Here is a 26,069-nt window from a genome sequence, read left to right as displayed (position 1 = left end):
ATCAATTGGTGCACTTGCTATATGCTCTTCCCTTTTGAAAGACTGACTCTTTTTTCTCTTTTTTAAACTTACTTTCTTTATCTACTCAGTTATTTCATTGTCCTTTCAGGAACTTCAGCCTATTAATTAAATGCAGATAGGCTATCTTTCAGTACTGAAATCACTAGAGTATTTTAGAATACACATTGGAGCATACATACCACCAGCCTGTGTTTATGAATGCAAATGTGCAAGCTGTTAATGCCTGGGTAAATCTAGAAGTTACTGTGATTGAGGAGAGTATCTTGAGGCAAAGACTAAAAATAGCAGTTTTATGGACTTGGTAGGCATTTCAGGATTTGCCCAACCATTAATAGATAAACTAAGTATTCTCTTTCCTGATGACTTTCATGGAATTCTTTCAAGACAGTAAATGAGCAGCAGTTCATGATAAGCCAAAGAGGATACTTAGAGAAAGACATGCCAGCAAAATACAATAAACATTCTGTTAAAAGTTGCAGAATTACACATACGTAATTCCAATGCTTTGCTACCAAAAATATTACAATAAGATAAAAAACATTACAATAAGACAACTTATAAAGTAAATAAAAAAAAAGGAGCAAGAAATCTTATACTAAAAGAGAATCAAAATGTTTTGTAACTTGTTGGTATGTTACTACAAGGCATTACTTGTGTCAGTCACCAAGGCCAATGAAGACAAATGACCCTTTTGACATTCTGCAAGTAGCATGCACCATATCTCAGTTGTAACACCAAGCCACAGTAGGCACTTTAAAACAAAGTAGAAAGATATTTCAACAGATATAATCATGAGGCATCCAATTTATAAAAACCTTGTCAAAAAAAAAGCACCCAAAGAACTGATGTCACTTTCAGACCTAGGGTACCTAATGAACTAAAGGCACACTTTCAAATTAGCCTTATTGGCCTTCAGAGCTGATGACTTCAGCTTCATTTTAGCAAGTTTCTACATCTTCATGTTCTGAAAAGCCAAACCACAGATGAAATTGCTTTAGATCCAGATGGTATTCTTTTTTTTGTAAGTGCTCCAAACACATTGAAAGACAGTTAACGTATCAAGCCACTGAGCACTGAACAATTTATCCAGTGAACTTACAGGTATGGCTAGTTTCACCACTCCCAAAATCAGGGAAGGACAGAAAGCACAAATTAAGATGTACAGAACTGGGGGGGGAAACAGCAATACAAACATGTTGTATGGACACATTGAGATTCTCTGCAGTATCAAGCAAAATCCAGTTCAATAAATGTTTGGATAAAGTAAATTGCTAGCATAATACACAGAAGAATTAAGAAATATTTCTGCATGCTAATGACAGTACCTCACAACGAGCTTGCTAGCAGACCTACCAGTAATGCAGAAGCAAGCAATTTGGTTTTGGCATGCCCTCAGCTGATTAAAAACAAATTGAGAAATCAGAAATCATTGTTGGGTGAAGAGCATAATAATGTACTGACAAACACAATATTTATTATAAATACTAAAAAGATATGCCAAAAAGGTTATAAAATTTTGCAACTGAACAAACATAGGAAGAAGCTCCCAGATATCTACTGGCATAAGCCAAGGTTACCCCTGAGAGGATGCATTTCACATGACAACAAATAGCCTATTGACATTGTGGAAGTTGTCTTCAGATACCGACACCCTTAAACTTAAGGAATTCATGATAAAGTGAAAAGGTGAAGTATATGTGGAAGTGTGAAAAGAAGTACCTCCAGAGCGATGGGGTTATCTTGGCTTGGACTGTAAGATAAATGTAAGGTAACTTTTACCAAGCTGTTCTGGAAATTTGCAAAGACTTTCCAGTAGCTGCTTGTATTTCACATGTGACTTCAGTGATAACAGATAACATTCCTTCAAGTGTATTAGTCTTTCCAGTAATCTTAACCTTCCTCAATTTACTTAATCTGACTGAAAGACAAACCTGTATAACCTATCATCATGGATTTTTTTTGTCACAGAAACTGGAACAACAGCACATGACTGAAATATGTTTACACAAAAGCCTGTGTAAATGGGAGGTCATATTTTATTTCAGTAGACCCGGATAATGTTGCTGTAATTTGACAGCATCTTTGAAATAATTTTTCGAAATGTGTTAATGACATCACACCAATATCAGTTCTTAAGAATGGGAATTCCCACAGAAGTCCATAGGATCCATGTCTTAGTGCAAGCGTGTGTGGAGACATCAAAACTGGGACTGGAGACCCCAGGGCCCTGGAGGACCACAAGTGCTGTAGTGTTGACAGTTTGGAAGGACTTGATTTCATTTCACTTTGTAGTCATGTAAAACATGCACATGAACTCTTTCCTTTTTCTCCAAGTGTAATTCTATTTCATGTATTTCTTATGTGTCCTACATGTTAAGGACAGCATTCATCTGACCTGCTTTTCACATTTGTTTTAGGATAAGACTAGTAATGTGCTAGCAACATCTATTATTCTCTTGACGCTAAAGGACTCTAGAGTCACTAGCTCAGAAACTAGTATCTACAGTGCAAATAAATGTCCATAGCACAGTTTAGTCAGACGGATCCCATCTATGGAATTCTAAGTACAACATGCTTTATTTGCAAGCGCATACTTATCCTGAAATAAAGAGGCTTACAAGCCATGCAGCAAAATCTCCTCCTTCTAGGATCTCAGCCCAACACCAATGCCTGTTTCCAGGATAGAAACTCTACCTCAGGGATTTACCCTGGTCAGAAAAGATAACAAAAAGTAACTTGTCCGGCTACCTTCTCCAGGAAAGTAAAACGCCTTCTATTGCAGCAGTGGCTGCATGCTTTCTTGCATCGTAATTAGTGATGGGAGTTGTCATTTGCCCCAGTAAAAATCTCAGAGAGAGAGTAAATTAGCTGAGCTCTACATTTGTATGTCTGCACGGTGACATACACCATCAGCACTAACCAACAAATAACCTTCATTAACATAATAAGGACATGGACCTATTGGAGAGAGTCCAGAGGAGGGCCAAGAAGATGATCAGAGGGCTGGAGCACCTCTCCTATGAAGACAGGCTGAGAGAGTTGGGGCTGTTCAGCCTGGAGAAGAGAAGGCTCCGGGGAGATCTTATAGAAGCCTTCCAGTACCTGAAGGGGGCCTACAGGAAAGCAGGAGATGGACTTTTTACAAGGGAATGTAGTGATAGGACAAGGGGTAATGGTTTTAAACTGAAAGAGGGTAGATTTAGATTAGATCTTAGGAAGAAATTTTTTACTGTGAGGGTGGTGAGACACTGCAACAGGTTGCCCTGAGAAGTTGTGGATGCCCCCTCCCTGGATGTGTTCAAGGCCAGGTTGGATGGGGCTTTGAGCAACCTGGTCTAGTGCAAAGGTGTCCCTGCCTGTGGCAGGGGGGTTGGAACTAGATGATCTTTAAGGTCCCTTCCAACCCAAACCATTCTATGATTCATTAAATCCAACATGGCTGTCTTAAAATGGCATGCCACAGTCATTTTTGAAGTAAATAAAATAGAGAGTTTGGAAGAATATCACCTGACAATCCTTTCATTGTTTTCCAATTTTATATATGCATAGACTAGATACTAGTTAACAGTCTAGTCTGTGCAGAATATTTTATTTGGAACTATAATGTATGTAGGGAAAATATTTTTTCCCATAAAGGATTTGTAAAATGATCAAAAATAACAAACCCCATGGTCTAAAGAGACTCACCCTGAGCAGATCTTGAAACTTGTTATTTTAATGTTTTTTGATACTGAAGTATTGCCCTGGCAATGTAAGATATTCTACCATTTCACACACCATCTCATGTACTGGGAATCCTAAAACCAGACAATGACTGCTTTCTGATGGAACTGAAGTTCTCACACCAAATTTCATCTGAACACATTTCTTAATTTATTGATTAGAACTTGTCTGAGCTGTCTCCAGCAATCAGATAGTTGGATCAGCTAGCAAGGGATCAGACAATGTGTACTGAAAATTTAGCAGATGCCCTGCAAGCATGTCACACTCTCCTGACCTTGTTTCCCTTTTTGTTTCTCATTGCTATTTAGTAATGTGGATTTATTTGGCAGGATTGCTACCCTTTCACAGATGTGCACAGGAGGCAGTCACAACTGCCTGCAGACAGACTGTTCCTTTTCAGACTGCTATTAGGTCCAGAGGTCAAGGGCACGTTTCACCCACAAATGCACCCAGGGTGCTTAGGGTTGACCCAGCTTTTCCTTTTGAGTAAAATGGTGTCAATGATGCTATGCTGGTTTGCAGCATCTGAGGATCTGCCCTGCCCTGATGCTACGGCTTGGTCAGAAGGAACAATAAATATATATCCCCTTGAAATAAAATTAATCTGATGACATTCACAAGTCTCTAAACCAGGTCTATCCGGAGGACCAGACTGAGATCTTGCCGTTTATTAGCTCCAGCCATGTATCTATGTTTGCCCTATAGGAACCAGCAGTGGGGGAGCCTGATTTAATAGAACATTTTAATTACAACACAAGGCCGGTCCACTAAGCTGATCTTTCTTTCTGTGACTACCTCAGAAAGCAGCTGGGCTACAACTCCAGCCTCCTTCTGTAAGCCATAGTAGCTATCTGAAAAGACACACTCAGCCAGGAAGAGCCTTCAGGTAGGTATTGGAAGATGTTTAAAGAAAGAGCTGTACATATGAGGTCTTTTTATTAAAACTAATGTAAACATGGGGTTATTTCAAAAATATATTTTTGGCGTCTGTCAGGAATGATGGCTCAAAATGCCTTCAGTATCTGCAGTCATGGAGGGAGGACAGAAAAATCACCATGAAAACTCTTTCAGTTTTGGAAGAGCTGCAGTAGCCAGATAATGTATGTGTGCTGAGATGCAAATGTTCAGTCTCTCCTAGATCAGCACACAAGAGAAAAGACTCAGTGAATGGATTTACTACTGCTTCATGGCTTGCACAGTGCTCACACTCACTGTGCTGCAATTGGTGTGTGGGTGAGGCACTGAGCAAATGCCACATCCCTGCATCTGCCTTGAGCTGGACAGTGAGTCTGCCTCCCTCCCTCTCCCTGCTCCACTGAACAAACAGCGAAAAGGCACGTATAAAAGCTATGGCAGAGATAACAAGAACTGAAGGAGTCATAGCAGGTGTTGAGCATTAGAGTACCATCTGGAGCTGTCTAATTCCAGCCAAAACAGTCTCCTCCGCAACTGCTCAGAAGGGTGGGATGGCATAGTTACTCAAGGTCAGGCAGGCAGAAAGGAAAGCAGAAGCCCTGGCTCAAGCCTGCGGATTGTTACACGAGCCAGCAAGATTGTAGCTATGCTATTAATTACTAGGCAGTATTAATGCAAGTGCCAGCTCACATTCTTTCTCTAATTACTTTTGCTGATGTATCATGACATCTTGAAATCGCCCTTGACTCTGACTGTGTGAGCCAGATTTCAGAAACGTGGTGCAAACCACATCATCACACACAGGAAAAGTATTGTCCCTCCCTATCTGAGGTTAAATTAAGCTAAAATATTCCTCACCTTCCTCAGACAAAAGCTCAAAAAACCTGAGGCCACCAGCACATACTGAAACTCATGCACCTCTCAAAGCCTACAGCACATGGCTCGGCAGGTAATAATCAACCTTTTGAAAGGCTTCCAAGAAACACATGAAACTCAGTCCAAGTTTCACATCTGCAATTTTGTTTGTCAAGTGTCCCCTGAGTTTGGCGTTATTAACTTATCTGTATTCTCTACCAGCTGCAACTTCTGCGGGAATTTAGGGATTCTCCACTCTAAAAAAAGGCACCTGCTAAATGTTTCTTGAGCAATGATCAACTCAAATGCACACTTTTTTGGCTATGCTGTGAAAGAACAACTAGGAAAAACACCAGTGATTGTCCCTCTGTACTCAGCACTGGTGAGGCCACACCTTGAATACTGTGTCCATTTCTGGGCCCTGCACTTCAAGAAAGATGTTGAGGCGTTGCAGTGAGTCCAGAGGAGGGCGACCAAGCTGGTGAAGGGTCTGGAGGGTATGACCTACAAGGAACAGCTGAGGGAGCTGGGGTTGTTTAGCCTGGAGAAGAGGAGGCTCAGAGGTGACCTTATTGCAGTCTACAACTACCTGAAGGGAGGTTGTAGCCAAGTGGGAGTCAGCTTCTTCTCCCAGGCAACTAGCGACAGGACAAGAGGACACAGCCTCAAGCTTTGCCATGGGAGGTTCAGGTTGGACATTAGGAAGAATTTCTTCTCAGAAGGGGTCATTAGACATTGGAATGGGCTGCCCAGGGAGGTGGTGGAGTCACCATCTCTGGATGTGTTTAAGAAAAGACTAGACATGGCACTTAGTGCCATGGTCTAGTTGACATGGTGGTGTCAGGGCAATGGTTGGACTCGATGATCCCAGAGGTCTCTTCCAACCTGATTGATTGATTCTGATTGATTGTTTGAATGCATTTGATTCTAGAGCTACTCTTTTACTGGAAAAGTAAGAACAAATCAACAAATAATTTTTGGAGTCTCTTGTGTTCAAACTAAAATATAGTGAAGATGTAAAATCAGACTTTATACAACTGGGAGATGATAAGGCTCACTCTTTTCTGTCTGAGCTATTTTTAGCAACATAATTGTGTAGTTTTTATTAGGTAAATAAATGTGTGCAGGCAGTGAAATGCTAACCATCTGCTTTGCACTTGTAGCTCACAAAGTTGAAAATAAAGTATTATGACCCCAAATGAAATACCCAGATAAAGATGAGAATGGTTAGCCTGTTTCAGAAAGTAGCTTGTGACTCATGCCATTGAGTCATACAGAAGAGGATTTACCCAGAACAGATGATGGGTGCCATGACCCCCAGTGAATGCCATGCCTGGCAACACTGCTGGTCATTCATACTGTCTCCTCAGGGGACCAGAGCTGATATTTCAGAAATAAAGTAAGATATGCACTACCCATGTGTCACGAGTGAGACTTTAGAAAACACATTGTACAACTGCCTCTTAAATAGATGTACAACTCATACTGATATCAGTGGGAGAGGGAAGAGCTCCAAATTCAAATGGCCAAAATTGAATCTCAGTTTCCCAGCTTTCTATTTCATGTTGGTTAGATATTTCTGAAGAGCTGAGGCCAACAAATAGGAAGAAGCAGGCAAGGACCTCAGTGTACTTCAAGCTTACCCTGCTGGCTGAATCCTTTGGAAGACTCTGCCCTGTCACTGTATCATCTCCTTCCACTGTAAATATAAAGTCTGGAAGTTTTCATTTCTTTGGCTGAGGTTATGTTCTTCTTTGTCCTCCCTTGAACAGATTTTACAGAATCAATTAGTTTTAGGTAAGACAAATGTACTTTAATTATATTCTTCTCATACATGCTAGGTTTTATTTATAAAAAGAATCAATGTAAAGAGTGTAAAGGAATTTTGTGTGTATTTTCCTGCAGTACATATTACCTTTGGTATTTGTAATTGCCATGTTTGTAATGCAGAGAGGGAAATATTGCATAATATTATAAGCACAAAAGCTACAGGGCTATTACAAATTTAAGTTCTCTTTTGTGTTATATATTCAGGCTAGCAGCTAGCAGTACAATTGTACCGGTCATGCGGTAGCCACAGGCCATATCTTTCACTGTAAGCTCTTGGTGTTAATTCTTATGACACTAGAGAAATGTGGATGTGCTGTCTTGTAACTGTGGAAAGGATAAAACTCCCGTGCTACATAATCTTTTTTCCATGTATTCTGAAACCGTACCATGCTTTGCAAGATCCACATGCAGGTTTGTTTGGAGGCTTTGGATTCAGTTATCAGTATCACAAAGACAATACCCTGTTATTTGTAATCATTATGATTTTTTTATGGTAATACATAGGAGCCAACTGCAAATGGAGCATTGTAAGACTAACTTCTATACAGATGTGCACTCCTAGGCAGCCCCTGCTTTTTTAAGCACAGTCTGTCAGTTCAACACAGTAACTTCTCCGCTCCTCTTGCATCATGTCTTAGAGTTTTGGAAAGGTTCCCTGTGACTGATTACATATACTTCTTTAAACTAGATCCAAATGTCAGTGCCTAGGCTTAAAAAAACTGGCCCCTCTCCACAAAAGTATGCTTTATCACAGATTATAGATTTTAGAAAATAAATGATGAAAAAGACCAATCATATCATCTTGTCTCTCCCCATGAGCATAGGGTTGTTCTCTACAGTATATGTCAGGCAGCTTTGTTCTTTCTAGTTTAAATGACTCTCAGGCTTTCATCAGACTCTTTTACAGTCTTATTTATCTTACCACCATGACATCTTCCCAGATATTCAGCCTACATTCTACTACACTGTGTTTCATCCCCAAATTTTGAATTGTTGTCCTTCCTTCTAAGTAAAGAATCAGGAACTCTTTGTGTTCTGTGTTCTTGGGAAGTGCAAAAAATTCTGGACTTAAGTAGACAGAAAATGTAAGTGGGTCTCAAGTGCATCCAGTTGAAACTCTCTCAACAGTTATGGTGCCCAACAAAATGCAAACATTTTCAACTCAAAACTATTCAGAGCAAGAAATTAGTTGGGTATTTTTTATAGTTACTTTAAAAAGAGCTTTCTTATTGTCATTTTCTGTTTAGTTTTTCCTTTTTTACTGCACTCTGTGTACATCATCTCTTCAGATTCAATAGATACATTTGAATATCATTTGAATATCATTTGAATAGGCATGATTATTGCTACAAAAGTATGTCTGTTGTGGTTTTTTCCTATTAGTACCTTTTTAATTGACTGGTTTAAAAAAGCACTTCCATGTTAACACTCATATTTGCAGTGTGATATACCCCACAGCATCCTACCTCTGACCTTGGTCTCACACAGTCACTTGTCCTCCAAAGCATTCTGCTTCGTTCACTCACATGCCCTTCAGAAAAAGTCCAGTGGACAGGCCACCCTAATTAAAAAGAAGTGTTATCTAACTAATCTCATTAGACACCATAATCCTGATTAAAATATCCAGGCAACCAACATTTAATGGGATGTGCAAAAACATGGATCCAAAGAAAATCTTCATTTGTAGTTGTCCTCGAACAATAAAATACTGCTTTTTTTAACTTCCAAAAGCTTTTCACAAATAGCATTACCTAAAAAGAAACAGGAAACCTCACAATAGTTTTTAGGCAACCGTACCATCTTATACGCCCTCAGTAGTATTTCAAATAAGCGTATTATGTATTAGACAGACATCAGTTGTACATATATATTAGATTGGCCACTATATATGTGTGTGTAAATGTGTATGGGGAAGGAGGGAGTATATATATGTTCATACATACATATATGTAGGCTGGCCGTTGTGTTTATGAGATGCTTAGCAGCCAGGAGAGAGAAATATTGACTGCAAATTGGTTGCATCTTTTGTGCAACTAGACGAATCAAAGCTTGAGGAGTGCTGTATGCCATGAAACAACTGCTGTACCCTATCCCCTTCACCTCTTGCTACTTTGGCTCTACTTGTTTTGGCATTGTGAACATACACTTTCTACTACACAGTGTGTGGCCAAGTGACTCCTGGGGGTATATTTGCTCCACCTCTGATAACAGCTCTGTGAAATACTGTCTTCCCTGCTCAAAGCAAAATGTGGGAGCAGATTACACAGAAATGGCCTTACTGTAAGCTAGAGTTTGCCAGAGTTTGCTAAGCAATTTTAAGTGTGCTAAGCTTTCTAGCCCCTTCACAGTCTAAGAAAGAACTTTATCTTCTCTCCTCTCTTGAGTACCCTCCTACTAGAAGAAAAGCAAACCTGCTTGCTCTAAGATACTTCAGAAGCCTTTCTGGCATCATGACAGATACTAATGGCAGGAATTTTGTACTATGACCTCTGGCTGCTATTTGTCGTTTGTTTTAGTAATTACTGGCCTAAATTAATCACTGCCAGAACTCCATTGATTCAACAGCAGACCCTCCTAGATAAATCGATCACCCAAGTTTAAGCAGCTGCTGTACCTGCTCTGTCTCAGCTCTACATTGACAATGTGGTCCTGAGAATATCTCATTCCCTCTGCTACACAGGTGTTTATTTCGTTGTTCCCAGTTGTAAAAATTTGACAGAGAAAATGCATTTGTTTCTACTGGAAGAGATCACCATTTTGCTGTTCTTCACTATTGTAGACATCCACCAAACTCAAAACATCTGCACTAGCTGCTGGCTTAAGCAACATCTATGGAGCCAGATCCAGAACCTCAGAGGAATGTATGTCCCTGAGCACTGCTTTTACAGAGAGATCTATAAAATAAGGAATACTGGAGAGAACAGCAATCACTGTTTCTGAAAGTACAAGATTACTGGACACAAGAAATTTAACTGCGTAATTTAGGATGATGTAGAAGCCAAAAGCTTATGCAAGTCCAGTAACACAACAGACAGACTGATGAGCAACAGAGCCACTGACTACAGTTACCTGTGATGTTCTGGACACAACTTCCAGCACAGGCAATCTCTAAAGCACTGACTGCTGGAAACTAGAAGGGCATACCAGAGAAAGATTTTTCTATACCTGCTCAGTTCCTACACTTGTAAGCACCTGCTGCTCACTGTTGCTGGAGAAAACATGAGAGCAGATGGCCTACAGGTCTCATAAATATTGTAGATCCTGTAGTATCTTTGAAGATAAGGTCCCCCAGTGCCTTCCTCATCATGTAGAATGGATCAGACTTCATGAAGACCATGCTCTGACAAGGCATCCTTCCAGACAGGCACACAGCCTCTCAGCAGTTCTATTAATTGACCCAAAGATGCATGTCTATGCTCTTGGTCTTAACTTTAGGTGATTGTTCCTGGTTGCAGAGTTTTGTTGGAGTGATTTCACATGGCCCCACCTGGGGTGAGTTATAAATCTGCCATGCATGAGGCAGAGATCACTACAGCCATGGGGTGGATTGGAGAGGCTGCACAGTTGCTACCTTTGCATGTGATGTGAAGCATGTGCCACACAGGAGGAGCAGGGACAGTCTTCTGCACCCTCCCCACTACACACCAGCAAATCTCCTTCTGGATTAAGCAAGTTCAGTAAAAGGCTGTCTGCTATCTGGCTTTATTTCATACAGACTTTTTTTTTCCTGTGTCTGAGCCCACTGCAATATCTTTTTGGGTGAACTTCTATAATCTGGTTTAGCTTCCAGTTAAAGATTGGTAAAGGCCCTACTGTGTGTTTGTGCACAAATACAATGTGTCTGTGTGTGTCCATGACTGTGTCTCTGTGTGTATGATTTTGCAAATCTCAGTAGGCAAATGACTGTAAACTATTTGTTGTTTGTCTTGTTTGAGTGGTCATCTAAGGGCATTATGTATAATAAAATTTACTGGCTAAAATGCCTCCTGGAAATCGTAAAGCTCCAGCCTTGCTTGCATAAATGTAAATCCCTGCATTGTCAGAATTGTCCTAAAATATTTATATGTACTTATCACTTTTGGAAAACAAAGCATAAGAAAACTCAGAAAAGTAGATAATGACTGATATTTTAGAATAGCGGAATAACAAAGACCAGCAAAAATTTCTCATTCATCCATAGAGACTCACGACATTTTCGTGATTTGCAGACATGACAATTTCATATTCATGCAGCTGTCAAGACAGTTATGGATTATAACCAACATCACAAGTCACAGCAAACCAATTCTGAAATAGAAAAAAATGTTTGCAAAAGACTTTCCTTACTATCAAGCCAACTTGAATGTTAACACAAACAAACCAAGCATGCCTTTTCACATGCTTAAAAATATCTTGGCCTAGTCCATAAGACTCACTTTTTCTAAGAATGAAGGTACTCGTTATATTTACTTCTACGCAGCCCTATCCACTCCTGGTAATGTTATAACGAATAGCTTAGGACTTACTGACTGCCAAAGGGACTTCAGTTAGGAAAGAAGAAACAATAAAACATGTGAAAGTGCTATAATTTCAAAATAATTCAAGAACAGAAACATGCTCAACGAACTTCAAAACGCTTCTGCCTTTAGTCAGTCACACAGCAGATCACAAAACCATTTTTAGAGTCTCGTGTGGTTTTTTCAAGGTCGGTCAAGTTGTTTTGCAAAGTGTCCATGAGGGATGAGGGGCTGGGTCTGTAGGTTTTTTATTTTTAGTGCCTAAGTTAGTGAGAAAACAGCCATTGCTGCCTTTGTGCCCTTCCCTCTAGCTGTTGCCTTTCTGCTGCTGGATACCGCAGCGCTCCCCAGAGCTGGCCAGGGGACACCAGGCTGCACCCAGCAGGTGCTGCGAGGCGGCGAGGGCAGCGCCTGGTGCGGAGCCCGTGGGTGGGCTGGGGATGTGCTCTCCTCCCCGTATGGCACCCACTAGCCAGCGGCGAGCGCAGCAGGCCGTCACAGGAGTGAGCGAGCGTCCAAAACAAGGGGCACACAGTCTGACAGTCAGGAAAAACAGAATTAATGGGAGCACGGACAACACTCACTTTCCTCGATATACTCCCCTGCTGTCCCGAACATGCTGTAGGTATCTCAGCTAGGTTAAGAGTTCGTACGGGCATAGAAACACGTGTGATTCAATAGCCCCTTCATACAGAAATCACACTTCAGCACAGCCCTAGTCTAACGCTCAGGATGGGGGCGAGCCCAGAGGCACAGGAGCTTGCTGGGAGCTTGTGGAGAGCTTACTGGGAGCTTGCTGGGAGCCCAGGCCGGCTGAGGGGCCACGCTTGCCTCTGGGCGGCTGCATGGCCACGCTGCTGCCCGCAGGCACAGACCCTCCCTGACACCAGCTGGCTGCCCGTGCGCCTGTAGCCACCGGCTTGCCCAGGCCAGGCTGGGCCTGCAGACGTGGCATTGCCATCACTGACAGTCTCTGCCATGGAAGCTGCCTTTCAGCCAGCTGAGACAAAGCAAAGACATTTCCCTACCAGCTACATCTTCAAAGAAGCTGCGCACATTCACCTTTTCCTTAACTAATACCTGTTTTTGTTCTTTTCCAGGATTTTTTTTCTTTACTTTAAGCCTGCCTGTCCAGACCGAAAAACACTTCCCTCTCTCTGAAAAAAACCTAAAGCGAGGCTATTTTGCCAGGAAGGTCTGTGCTTGTTTAACCTTTGGGGAGGCACGCCTAGCACGGGCTCCGCAGGGCGGGGAGGAAGCCGTGGGGTTTCCTCTGTCATTAACTGTGCCACGGGAAACCCAACACGCTGCGCTGCACCCCAGGCCAGGCATGGCCCCCCTGCGCAGGTGCTGTGTCCTGTTCGGGGTGGTGGCTTGAGGTACCCTCGGCACCTCCTCTCGTCTGCTCCTGTGCTCCTGTTCCTACGTGTGTAATCTGAATTATTTCTGACCATCATATCTGGAGGTTTCAGTTACATTTGTAAAGGAAAAGTTCCTCCTTGTGCTTATTTTTCCCATGTATATATGTGGGGTATAGTGGACAGACACTCCAAGCTGAAAAATGTGTGACTGCATGAGTATGATGCTGGGCTTGAACTAACAAACCAGGCTTGCCTTTGTGTCAGAGCACGAATCGAGCCAGTTCGTTCCTGTCCATCACATGCAGAATAAACACACACAGAGTTTTCAAGTGGTCCGAAAGAGCTCCCCATTTCTCTTGCCAGTTAAAGAATCCACATAGTTTAAGGCCACATTTTGACCCACCTGGATGGTTTTGTAATCTCAGGAAAGGTCCTCTGAAGTTTAAAAATGACTTCATATTAAAGCCACTGGTCAGCAGCAAAATACGCTTTGTACATTTCTGTTGCACACTGATTCTAGTGATCGCAGAAAGAAATCAGCAAACTTTACAACAGCCTTCCTACAAATATCCACTCAAGCATTTAAAACCACATCAGTTCTGTGTACAAATCTTTTGCTTTCTATGAATAACTGATTAATATTATTACAATATTATTATTTCCAGTAAACTGGAACAGCAGAGCCTATGAGAGCAGACTGCAGCAGAACACAGCAATCTTCCAATTTAGTATTTAACCAGTAAGGCCACCCTTGCTCCCACAGCCAGGATTGGAAAATCTTTGGACCTCAAAAGAGTTTTACGTTGGATTTCAGCCCTGCATGACACCTGGCTTTCAGCCCCACATGACAGCATGGGAGTACAGTGTTTGCTTGGCCCTCCCAGTACCCCCATAATTTCATGATAATTACAGTAATTATTGTACAGGTGGAGAGGGCATCCATAAATAGGTCTGCTAAGTCTGGGAACTATCCTGGCTACATCGAAGCAATAAATGCTGCTGCAATCTGGAGTCCTGCTGGGTTGCAGATTTGATGCACCTTTTGCAGCTGTAATAGTGTAAGTTTTCAAAAGGATAACGTTGTTTTGCCCAGTATGCTTGGCTTCCTTCTGAACCTGCCTTTGGTGCTGTGGCCTACTCAGCTGCTTAACTCGACATTCTGACAGTAAGTGCACTACGTATATTGAGATACCAGTTAAATGTTTGCATTTTTGTTTGAGTTTCATTGGCATACGGTTAAATTGCCACTTCTGTGCAAGTATAATAACACCAAACCACAGACTTGTGTGCTCCATTACTACTAATGCACTTGTCACCTTGCAAACCTGAAGTAAAGCTCATAATCTGGGGTGAGATATCAACAGGAGTCTCAGGCATGCAAGGAATCCAGGACTAAACCCTTTGTGCCACAATTTGCAGTTTGCATGTTACAGACACCTTTTTTTTTCCTCATATCTGGGGCTTCGACATACCTTGGCAATGAAATGTAAAATATTGCTAATCAAGGACTTTAATGGATACCTTCAATTACCCCAAACACAAAAAAGACAGAAGTCATCAGCTCATTCACTCCATTTTACACACCTCACTGTAATCACATTGAAGACAGTCAGAGGAGCAGCTTTTGATGCAATATTATGAGCAGCATTATTTACCTGTTATTTACCTGTTTACATCTGGACTACCCTGGTCACTGCTAAAGCTGCACAAGTAACAATCTGGCACATGTCATTGCATTGTACTTACTTTTGCTTGCACGTGCTGGACTTAATGTACAGTAGAAAAATGATCAGCAGCTGAAAAGGTAAACTGGTTCCAAATTTTAGTTGTAAATAGAAAAATTGCAAAAGATAGTAACAAGACATGAATAGAGGAAGCAAAAAGTTATTCTCCTGGCACTGTGTAAATTCTGATGCTCAGCTTTGTAATGACATCTGCCATTGCAACGTGGCCTTGCTTTTGTTCATATTACTACTTTTTCCAGCAATCCCATTACTTTTCTTGTGTATAAATCTGATTTGTCACTGACTGTAGCCATGCCTTGACAATTTCCTCACTATGCCAGCCAGGTTCCCTGAAGCATGCTACCTCCCCAGACAGGTGGTGAGATGTCAGGGTAAGGACTGTAAGCAATTTCTGGGTTTCACAGGTCAGACAGGAGGAGTCAGCATCCCAAAGACATGCACTTATTCTGGCACAGAAACACCCACCATTGTATGAAACTGAAATCGTTAGAAAGAACACGACATAAAGATACGGGTGTGGGATTTAATCTCGTTGTTGTCCTCTGATTTCTGCATTAAGAGGCAGAGATAGAGATTCAAAGAAACAGGACTAGAAAGAAGGCGTGTGCTTTCATGGCTTGCTGTAGAAAAAAAACGAAGCGTGGCTGGTATCAGTATATTGTAAGCATTAATGAGTAACAAAGGAGATTTTTGTGATATAATAATCCTGTGACACAAGAAATAGATTCCTGTTGTTTCTACAACCAAAGCTAATGGGACTGGATGCTTTATATTTGCCTTTCATATAATAAAAAAGTGCTCAGAAGCAGGGGATGAACTAGTTTCTGTTTTAAGCAGTTCCTATAAGAATTGACTTCTCACTCAAATTTCCTGTTTTCTGTTTAGCTGTGCCTGTTTTGATTTGTTACACTGCTAGTGTCACCCGAGTGTCCCATTGCAGAGTCTGGGCACAAGCACTGCTATGGCAGGTAGCGCTCCCAGAGTGGCTGACACTCCCTTACTAGCCTGGTTTTGTGTGCCTCATATGAAAACTGGCACAGCAAACACACAGAATCAGAATGGTGCAAATAGCCTTGAAAAGACATTCACACATCCATCGGGTATTATTACTCCCAATCCAGTACAAAGATGAGATGACCTAGCTGTCACAGCAAGTCAGTGGCACAGCGAGACTGGGATTCCCAATGTGTATATCCCCATTGCTGGGAAAGAGGCAGCTGCCTTCTCTTGAGTCAGTGGTGCAAAGAGTGGCTTTCTCCCTTCACCTTTTAACTATACAGAGATACACCAGTCAGTCTGTTTTGTCTTTTTGATCCTCTCTTCTCAACGTTGTTTTCAGCCCACCTGCAATTTGCTATCTACCTTTAAATAACTAACTTTTCTTGTTTAAGATAAAGCATTTTGGAGTCAAGGAGGTAAAAACACAGAAAGCTCTTCCTGTATTTTACCAATGCCAATTTACTATCACAAAGGTTTACAGCAAGGGTTTCTAAGCTTACCATTCATAGATGATTAGTCATGCTCTGTACTGTTATTTGATATTTGGAATGGGACTTCATTAATTTGCAGGCATTCTTAATGTATTGTATAATGTCAGAGATTACTGGTTTCCCACGAATGAACTTTTCTTCCTCCGCTTAAAAGGATTTAATAGAAAAACAAAGCAAGTGTCTCTACTTAAGAGATGCTTCTGCTGGTTCGAAGAACCAAGTGCTGATCCCACCCCACCATCTGCTGGAACTCTGCAGAAACACAGGACTGCCTTAGAGACTCTTCGCTGTGCGGGCCACAATCTGAAAAAGGCTGGAGACTAGGGGAGTGCTCAGGGGAATTATCACTACACACTTGTCCTGCAGTTCGCCAGACAGCTGCTGGTGAGTGCTATTTAGACACTGTGGTTACCAGATTAGGTGAACTTTTGATCTGACCTGGAACAGACACTTTTTTTCTCTTTATGTTATCTTGTAGAACAAACAATAACAGATTTTTTTAAAAAAAAAAAAGTGAGGGTTTGCATGTAAATTTCCCTTTACCAGTGTAATACCACGGATGTGACAAGCCCCGGTTCCGGCTCCCTGGTGTCGCAGACAGGGGTGCATACCCAGGACAGACACGCCTGCACCTGGACTCTCCTGACTCAGCAGGTCTCCACACCCACCCTATCTTCTCCTCCACATGTACATCTGGCTTGCCCACTCCACCAGGCTCTTTGAACCAGCCTTACACTATGCCAGAGGTACTGAAGGCAGTTTTAGACCTGAAAATATCATGAGGAAGTCTTTGGAGGGTAACGAGAGAGAGCTACAGCATGGTAAGGGTGATAAACTCAGTGGGAGACTTCCCACTCCTTCTGAAGTGGGCACAACAATCAATTCGAGAAAAAAATTAAATCTAGTTTAATTAATTGCAAACAGATTATGATCTGGGAAAACAATACCCATAAAACCGGTTACTGTTTAACAGCCCTACTCTGATTACAGTGGGGTCTCATGTGGATTGGCTTGTTACTAAATTTGTCGCACAGAATGCTAGTGATATCCTGAGAAATGGTACCATGGGAGATGCCCTGAATCCATTGAAGTCAAGGGCAAAAAGTCATATTGACTTAGCAGAGGATGTATTTGGCCTTACAAAGCAGTGAGCAGAGCAGAACAGATCCTCACTGTCTTACATTTGATGTGGGAACCTCTAAGATGTAGCTGTGACTTTACTCTCCTTTCTCTAGTCACTGTTTACCTGCTGACACTTTAACAGAGATTTTGCTCGTTTGGGTGGGACCCTTGAGCAGTCCCCCCCAGAGAGCACAGCTGAATCCTTCTGCCTGGCTAGCAGTCTGACTTCTCCACAAACGTCTGAGCTTGGTGGTAATACTCTCAACATTGAGGATGGAGCTCCAAATCCAATTAGGAGTTAGTATATATATAGCATGGTACTTGAAATACTTTATAATCAAATTATTATTACTTGATTTCCTTAGGAATGGAAAAGTGAAGGTTGATGGTATCCTTTTGTTCATTTTGACTTCTGTTCACTAGATTACATGCTTACCCAGCAATACTGAGGCTGTAAACATTCAGGCTTGCGATACACCTCACCCCTGGAGCTGCTGTCTCTGCAGTGCTAGCTGCTGGCAGTGCTCCTTACAGATGGTGGCACTGCTGCTCCAGGTGCTTTGCAAAGGCAGAAGATCATCCTTCCTCCAAAGCACTGACTGTGTCAGGGTGAAAATGGATGCAGAACCCTTATCCACTTACCAATGTCCTCTGCAGGGGCAGCAGAAGACCAGATACATAAGCTGGGCCTATGCTCATGTTGGCAATGTGGCACAGAGTGGGTGCTGTCAGCTGTAAGCATCAATGATCTCTCAGTCTCTGCAATGTGTCTTCCACCCTGTTCTGCACCCCAGAAAATAACATTTACAAAGTATTTGAATATATGTTTCAACCATTCTCTGTGGTCTCATCACAACTATTGCATTCACTTAAGGAACAACAGTTAGAAGGAGGAGAGTTAAATACCCTACATACAGCCAAATGCTGATGAACAGGCAAATGTGGGCAAAAAAAACACACAAAAAAAGTTGTTCCTTCTACTCTCTTTTCATCACTTTTGTATACCAAGGCTTTCTTCCACTAAAAAAAAGAGCACCCCAAAAACCCCCACTTTCTTCCACTAAAAAAAAGCACCCCAAAAAAACCCAACTACCACTGACAGCATAAAAAGTCAGGAACGCTTCACTTAAAGAGTAATGTAAATTAACAATATGAAAGCTATCATCTTTACCTGCTGCCTAGACCTGGCTCTACTTCTTTTGTGGCTTTGCTGTCCTTAGCCAAGCTTGCTTTCATAGCCATCGACCACAGGAGGCCCTGAGGAATTTGGAGACATTTCCTACGAGTCTTCTAAAGAAGCAATAAAAAGATACTTACAGAGAAGTCAGTGACTCAAGCCCAACTCCTAAACCTCAGCTTTTCTGGCAGCCTCTGAGCTGTAATATGTCTACCACAGCAGAGATGCAGAACTGTGTTCACCTGGTGCTCGTTTCTACATGGGGAAGGGTGTTTTGCCAAAGCATTGGCCTTGCTTCTCTTCTGATGGATGTAGAGGGCAGGAGTTGCCAGCTCTCAAACACACTCTGACTCTGTGGGTTGTGGACACCTATCTTAGAGGAGGTGCTTGGCCTTCCCATAGCTGAAGGCAAGCTGAGCCCCTGGCAAATGTACACAGTGCCATAGGGAACATTGTGCCCTACCTGAGACCCACAAGAAATCAGCTGCCAGGTGTTTCTCCCCCAAAATTCCCTGGCTGCGTACCTGCAATGGACCTCATTCCCAGACTAATGCACTGCAAGGGTAAGACTGGACCAGTAATCTCCGAAGCCTCCATCTCAGGAGCAGACTGGAAGGACAGAGGCCCAGTAATGGTAAATGGGCAGGTAAAACTGCGAGTATTGAATTGATCAGATTAGGTAGAGGACAGTGGAGCGGCCAACTAACTGCATAACCTGCACTGCAGCAGTGCCCAGGGTCAGAAGTCCTGTGTACACAGAGGACAAAGGGCCTCTTGTCACATGCAGGAAGCAAAGGCCACTTTTGGGGTCTTTTGAAGGTCATCAGGGGTGATAATTTGCAGTTCAAAAGCCTGACCACAGACATGTCTGCAGCTCCAGTGACCCCTCCATGAAGTCAACAGTCGTGGCAGCTCTTTGAGCAGAGCCAGGGTGTTAAACCGGACAGACTGGACTGTCACCTGCCAGTGTCACCTCTTGAGCCACTTTCCTGGCAAGGAGATGCCAGTTAGGAGCTAATCGTTTGCATAACTAATACCCTGATCCCAGATTGCATAGAAAGCACTTGCCACACGGTGGATCCCTCCTCAATATAAAAAAGGCCTGAGATGAGCCAAAGCACAAACCCGTCAGCAGTAGAGAAAAGAAACAGAGCCAGTCTCTGGCTCCACAGTCCCAACACATGCCTCACCACAGTTAAGGACCCTTGAGCAGATCACACTGCCACATTTTGGAGAATTTCAGCTCTGGTCTTTTGTTTCAAGCTGTTGAGGTTGTACTGCTTCCTGGACTATTCTATCTTTTTCCAAACACATAGTTTGGATTTAGGTTCAGAAGCAGATGCTTGGGATGTGAATCATCTCTAGATACAACTCCTACAGTGTCCACATGTACATTATGTCTCCAGCATCTGTTGTAGTCATGGGAGTCAGCCAAAACTCTAGAATAGAATAAATACAGTGAATAAAGTCTAGGGGCTTCTTAGGCTGACCAAACTTAGGCCTAGCTTTAGTGTATGTCCTGTCTGCACTTTTGGGTCAAAAATATCTCGCCTTCCCTAATTTTCCTGTATTAGTTTGCCTTATTCAGCAGTAGTGATGTGTCTCTTCCAGTGCATCAGTGGGAAGTAGATTTGTTATACTCCTCTCATCCACCAGCCCCTACACACTGCTGGTGATTTACTGCTTCAGGTAAATTCCAAGCCAGGCCATTTATTGTTATGCCTTCCATGGAAACAACTCAGCAAAAAGCAGAGATCACCAGGGCTCCCTCTTCTTTGCAGTACAGAGTCCGAGTTCCCAACTTACGGAGGCAGAGGCCCAGCCAAAAAAATAGCATGAAGACATGGGTCTACCGTTGGTTTGGCAGACACTGGGTTTGGAGCATCCTCTGTGAACTATTGTACCTGTTGCGCTATGCTGTTGGAGATGCCACTATCCACTTCAGCCATGGTAATGTGCTCTCTGTTATTACCCCTTCACTAAACATTGTACTTTATCGAACTGTAATTGGGTAGTATGAAACTAAGGCAGAAAGGGCTTGCTAATTTGTGTTCTCCATGCAGTAGTTAAATCAGGAAATAGGTAATCTCTGAAAACATCATTTCACAAAGCACCCTCAGAGACATGCTGCCAGCACGGTGGTGCAGACAGCCTGCCCGAAGGGCTGTCCGGCCGGCACAGCGAGGACGTCTGCATCCCACCGATGCTGGAAGCTCTGCACATGCTCTGTCTGCCAGCCAAGTCCCACTCACCCTCCAGGGCTTGTTTGTCTACGGGCAGTGCTCGGCTGCCGAAGCTGGATGAGCTGCAGCATCTCCCAGAGCTGCTCGTAGGCAGCTTCACTTGCTGAAGCTGAGATGTTTTTCAGAAGCTCAGTTAAGCTTCCAGGGATATGATTTTAAGAGGGTCCGTAATAAACAGAATGCACCGTTCCCATCAGGCTAGTGATAATGTCCTTGCCTTGACAACAACCTGCAGCCGTAAAGCGAGTTTAATTCTCTGACAAGAAGATTGGCGACAGATATCGATGCATTGTTTACTGTAATATATGGGATTCTTCCCTGAAAACCCTGGAGATGGCATTTGTCTGGTCTGGTTGTAAATAATGAGATAGACCGTAATGGATTTCAGTTCCTCATCAGTGTTTGATCAGCACAAAGGTAAGTCACCTGCTACTAATTTCAAAATCCTATGGTCCTCCCATGCTTCCCATGCAAATGTACTCAGATTACTTGACAGAATAAATAACAAGAATTTTTGGAAAATACCAGGTCTCACAGAGATTAATTTTGGTTACACATGAAGGAATTTTTTCTATCAGTTTTAGACACGGATATTTCAGCCTATTGCTACAGTGATTTTTAAACGTAACATTTTTCAGCAGAATAGCAACAGTATCTGATGGCTCTTACGCTTAGCATTGAGAGATGTATGTATATATTTATTGTTTATATTACATATTGGTCCTTTTATGGATATATATAGAAAAACAATTGCAATATTAGCAGAGCCGTTTAAAATGGAGCAAAAATTTAAGAAAAGCTGATTTTCATAAGTCTACTAGTTTGTATACATTAAAAGGACTAGATGCTGACAAGTGATTGACTTTACTTCTGCAAATATTAGCTGTATAGGTAAGTATTGCCATAATTGTGAATTCAAGATATCTTTGAATGCCCCAAGATGAAGATTTTCTACATGGTAAGGTTGCTATGGAAATACAGATGTCTCTCTGTTGTCTGTTTTAAAGTTAAATGGTTGAATTTCATGTCTTTATTTGCCAATACAAGCTTTTATGTCTTACATCTTAATCCACTATAAGGAATGTAGTGGCATTCCTTTTATGTTCCCAAAGCAGGCAGCTGTCATTGTTTGATTATCCATGTTGCAACAAATTTCTCTTTAAGTCAGCTTGGCAAATAATTTGTGTGCAGTGGCCACAGTTTCCAGTGAGGAAATCATTAGTGGCAATTACAGAGACTTGGTGGGACACCTCGCATGACTGGAATGTGGTCATGGATGGCTATGTCCTGTTCAGGAAAGACAGGCCACTAAGGAGAGGTGGTGGAGTTGCTCTTTATGTGAGTGAGCAGCTAGAATGTATTGAGTTCTGTCCAGGGGCGGATCAGGAGCGAGTTGAGAGTTTGTGGGTGCGAATTAAGGGGCAGGCTGGCAGGGGTGATACTGTTGTGGGTGTCTATTACAGGCCACCGGATCAGGATGAGGAGGGTGATGAGGCCTTCTACAGGCAGCTGAGAGCAGTCTCACAATTACAGGGTCTGGTTGTCGTGGGGGATTTCAATTACCCTGATATTTGCTGGGAGGCCTACTCAGCCAGCCATCCTCAGTCCAGGAGGTTCCTCCACTGCATTGATGATAACTTTCTGATGCAAATGGTGGATGAGCCAACTAGGAGAGGAGCACTGCTGGATCTTATCCTCACTAACAAGGAGGGTCTGGTTGAAGCGGTGAAGGTTGAGGGCAGCCTTGGTTGTAGTGACCATGAGATGGTAGAGTTCAGGATCTCATGTGGCAGGAACAGAATAGCTAGCAGAATCACAACCCTGGACTTCAGGAGGGCCAACTTTGGCCTTTTCAAGCAATTGCTAGGGGAAATCCCATGGGACAGGGTACTAGAAGGTAAGGGGGCTCAAGACAGTTGGTTAGCATTCAAGGACTGCTTCTTCCGAGCTCAAGATCAGAGCATCCCAGCAGGTAGGAAGTCAAGGAAGGGTACCAGGAGACCTGCATGGTTAAACAGGGAACTGCTGGGCAAACTCAAGTGGAAGAAGAGGGTGTACAGATCATGGAAGGAGGGGCTGGCCACTTGGGAGGAATATAAGTCTGTTGTCAGAGGATGTAGGGAGGCAACTAGGAAAGCTAAGGCCTCCTTGGAATTAAACCTTGCAAGAGAGGTCAAGGACAACAGAAAGGGCTTCTTCAAATACATTGCAGGTAAAGCCAACACTAGAGGCAATGTAGGCCCACTGATGAATGAGGTGGGGGCCCTGGAGACAGAGGATAAAAAGAAGGTGGAGTTACTGAATGCCTTCTTTGCCTCTGTCTATATTGTTGGAGGCTGTCCTGAGGAGCCCCGGACCCCTGAGTCCCCAGAAGAAGTCAGGATAGAGGAGGAATCTGTCTTGGTTGATGAGGGCTGGGTCAGGGACCAATTAAGCAACCTGGACGTCCATAAATCCATGGGCCCTGATGGGATGCACCCGCGGGTGCTGAGGGAGCTGGCGGAAGTCATTGCTAGGCCACTCTCCATCATCTTTGCTAAGTCGTGGGCAACGGGAGAGGTGCCTGAGGACTGGAGGAAAGCGAATGTCACTCCAGTCTTCAAAAAGGGCAAGAAGGAGGACCCGGGTAACTATAGACCGGTCAGCCTCACCTCCATCCCCGGAAAGGTGATGGAACAACTTGTCCTTGGTGCTGTCTCTAGGCACATCAAGGATAGGGGGATCATTAGGGGCACTCAGCATGGCTTCACCAACGGGAAGTCATGCTCAACCAACTTGATAGCCTTTTATGAGTACATAACCCGGTGGATAGATGATGGTAAAGCTGTGGATGTGGTCTATCTTGATTTCAGTAAAGCGTTTGACACAGTCTCCCACAGCATCCTCACAACTAAACTGAGGAAGTGTGGTCTGGATGATCGGGTAGTGAGGTGGATTGTGAACTGGCTGAAGGAAAGAAGCCAGAGAGTGGTGGTCAATGGGACAGAGTCCAGTTGGAGGCCTGTGTCTAGCGGAGTCCCTCAAGGGTCGGTACTGGGACCAATTCTATTCAATATATTCATTAATGACTTGGATGAGGGAATAGAGTGCACTGTCTGCAAGTTCGCTGATGACACAAAACTGGGAGGAGTGGCTGACGCACCGGAAGGCTGCGCAGCCATTCAGAGAGACCTAGACAGGCTGGAGAGTTGGGCGGGGAGAAACTTAATGAAATATAACAAGGGCAAGTGTAGAGTCCTGCATCTGGGCAAGAACAACCCCATGTATGAGTACAAGTTGGGGACAGACCTGTTGGAGACTAGCGTAGGGGAAAGGGACCTGGGGGGCCTAGTGGACAGCAGGATGACCATGAGCCAGCAGTGTGCCCTTGTGGCCAAGAAGGCCAATGGCATCCTGGGGTGTATTAGAAGGGGTGTGGTTAGCAGGTCAAGAGAGGTTCTCCTCCCCCCACTACTCTGCCCTGGTGAGGACGCGTCTGGAATATTGTGTCCAGTTCTGGGCCCCTCAGTTCAAGAAGGACAGGGAACTGCTAGAGAGAGTCCAGCACAGAGCCACGAAGATGATTAAGGGGGTGGAACATCTCCCTCATGAGGAGAGGCTGAAGGAGCTGGGTCTCTTTAGCTTAGAGAAGAGGAGACTGAGGGGTGACCTCATTAATGTTTATAAATATGTAAAGGGCAAGTGTCATGAGGATGGAGCCTGGCTCTTCTCAGTGACATCCATTGACAGGACAAGGGGTAATGGGTGCAAGCTGGAACACAGGAGGTTCTGCATAAATATGAGGAAAAACTTCTTTACGGTGAGGGTGACCGAACACTGGAACAGGCTGCCCAGAGAGGTTGTGGAGTCGCCTTCTCTGGAGACATTCAAAACCCACCTGGACGCGTTCCTGTGTGATATGGTATAGGTAATCCTGCTCCGGCAGGGGGATTGGACTAGATGATCTTTCGAGGTCCCTTCCAATCCCTAACATTCTGTGATTCTGTGATTCTGTGATCTGTGATTTGTGACTTCCCTGATAGCTGTATGGAAGGCGGATGGGAAGCAGAAGCAGACAACACACAGTGATGGGACACTGAACCCATTGGTTATCATGCAAAGAAAGCTCTATTCCAAATTTACAGTGTATGGTGAATTTTATCTAAATAGCATGTTAATGTCTTGGCACATTATTGATTCAAGCGAGCATAATTTTTTTAGCAAGGAGAAGTGGAATATCTTTCATTGGAGTAATTTATAACAATGGAAGTATACAGACTAGCTTTCAAACACACCAGATCAGTATCTGTTGGTCCAATAAAATAATCAAACCCTCCCTACAAACCCTTTCTCCACCCGACACATCAGAAAACTTTCCCAACTACAGATCAAAAAACCGGCATATCGGGCAAATCTTACTGCCTCTTTGCAACACATCCTATGGTCCTGCTTATTAATATGTTATAACACTTATCAATAGTAACAGCAGTAGCAATGTGGGACTTAAAGAAGCCAGGCAACGTCAGAAACCTCTCCCCTCCTCAGACTGCTTGGTGCCATTTAAATATGTGCTGTACTTGGCTTCAAATGTTTACTATTTAAACAGAGAAGCTAGACAAAGGTCTAGACTGCTACATTCACAGCCAGGAGCACACAGGGGTTATTACTTCATCAAGCAATCAATAAATCCATAATATTAGAGAGCAAGTTACAATTTCCAAAAACTGCACTCATCCACCTCCCTCTGACTCTTGACACTGACATGCCGAAATCAAATAAACTGCCTCGTATGGTGTCCTGCCAACAAGCTGTGGGAAATCACGTAAGGCATTTGGCTACTGGGGGAGACAAGAGGGTTTATAGGAAAGAGGGGAGTAAATTATATACATAAATATTTCTTCCTCACAGTGAACATAAATTATCATGTTATCCAGCCTTCAGTTTTCAAAACTTAGTGTTTTAGCAAGGTCTAAATCAGTCACTGTCAAGACCACGTACATTAAGCTGCTGCAAATTTATTTAGACCTTAGAAACCCAATGCAGGAGAAAGCATGCACTTACGTACATCTAACATGCACTTTGTAAAACAACACGTCAGCCGACATTGCAAAT

At 43.0% G+C, this 26,069-nt stretch overlaps 1 protein-coding gene across 1 annotated transcript in view; it reads left to right on the top strand.

Annotated features, from left to right (window-relative positions):
* The first annotated feature begins 21,355 nt into the window (after nt 1-21,355).
* ANKRD55 (ankyrin repeat domain 55) overlaps nt 21,356-26,069 on the top strand; it is a 57,173-nt gene continuing 52,459 nt past the window's right edge. Inside the window, exon 1 of the mRNA XM_068423856.1 lies at nt 21,356-21,395. Coding sequence (XP_068279957.1) covers nt 21,356-21,395 — 40 coding nt within the window. The remainder of the gene's footprint in view (nt 21,396-26,069) is intronic.

The sequence above is a fragment of the Nyctibius grandis genome, chromosome Z (assembly GCF_013368605.1).
Source record: "Nyctibius grandis isolate bNycGra1 chromosome Z, bNycGra1.pri, whole genome shotgun sequence".
NCBI classification, from domain to species: Eukaryota; Metazoa; Chordata; class Aves; order Nyctibiiformes; family Nyctibiidae; genus Nyctibius; species Nyctibius grandis.
This window is presented reverse-complemented; position numbering and strand designations above follow the sequence as displayed.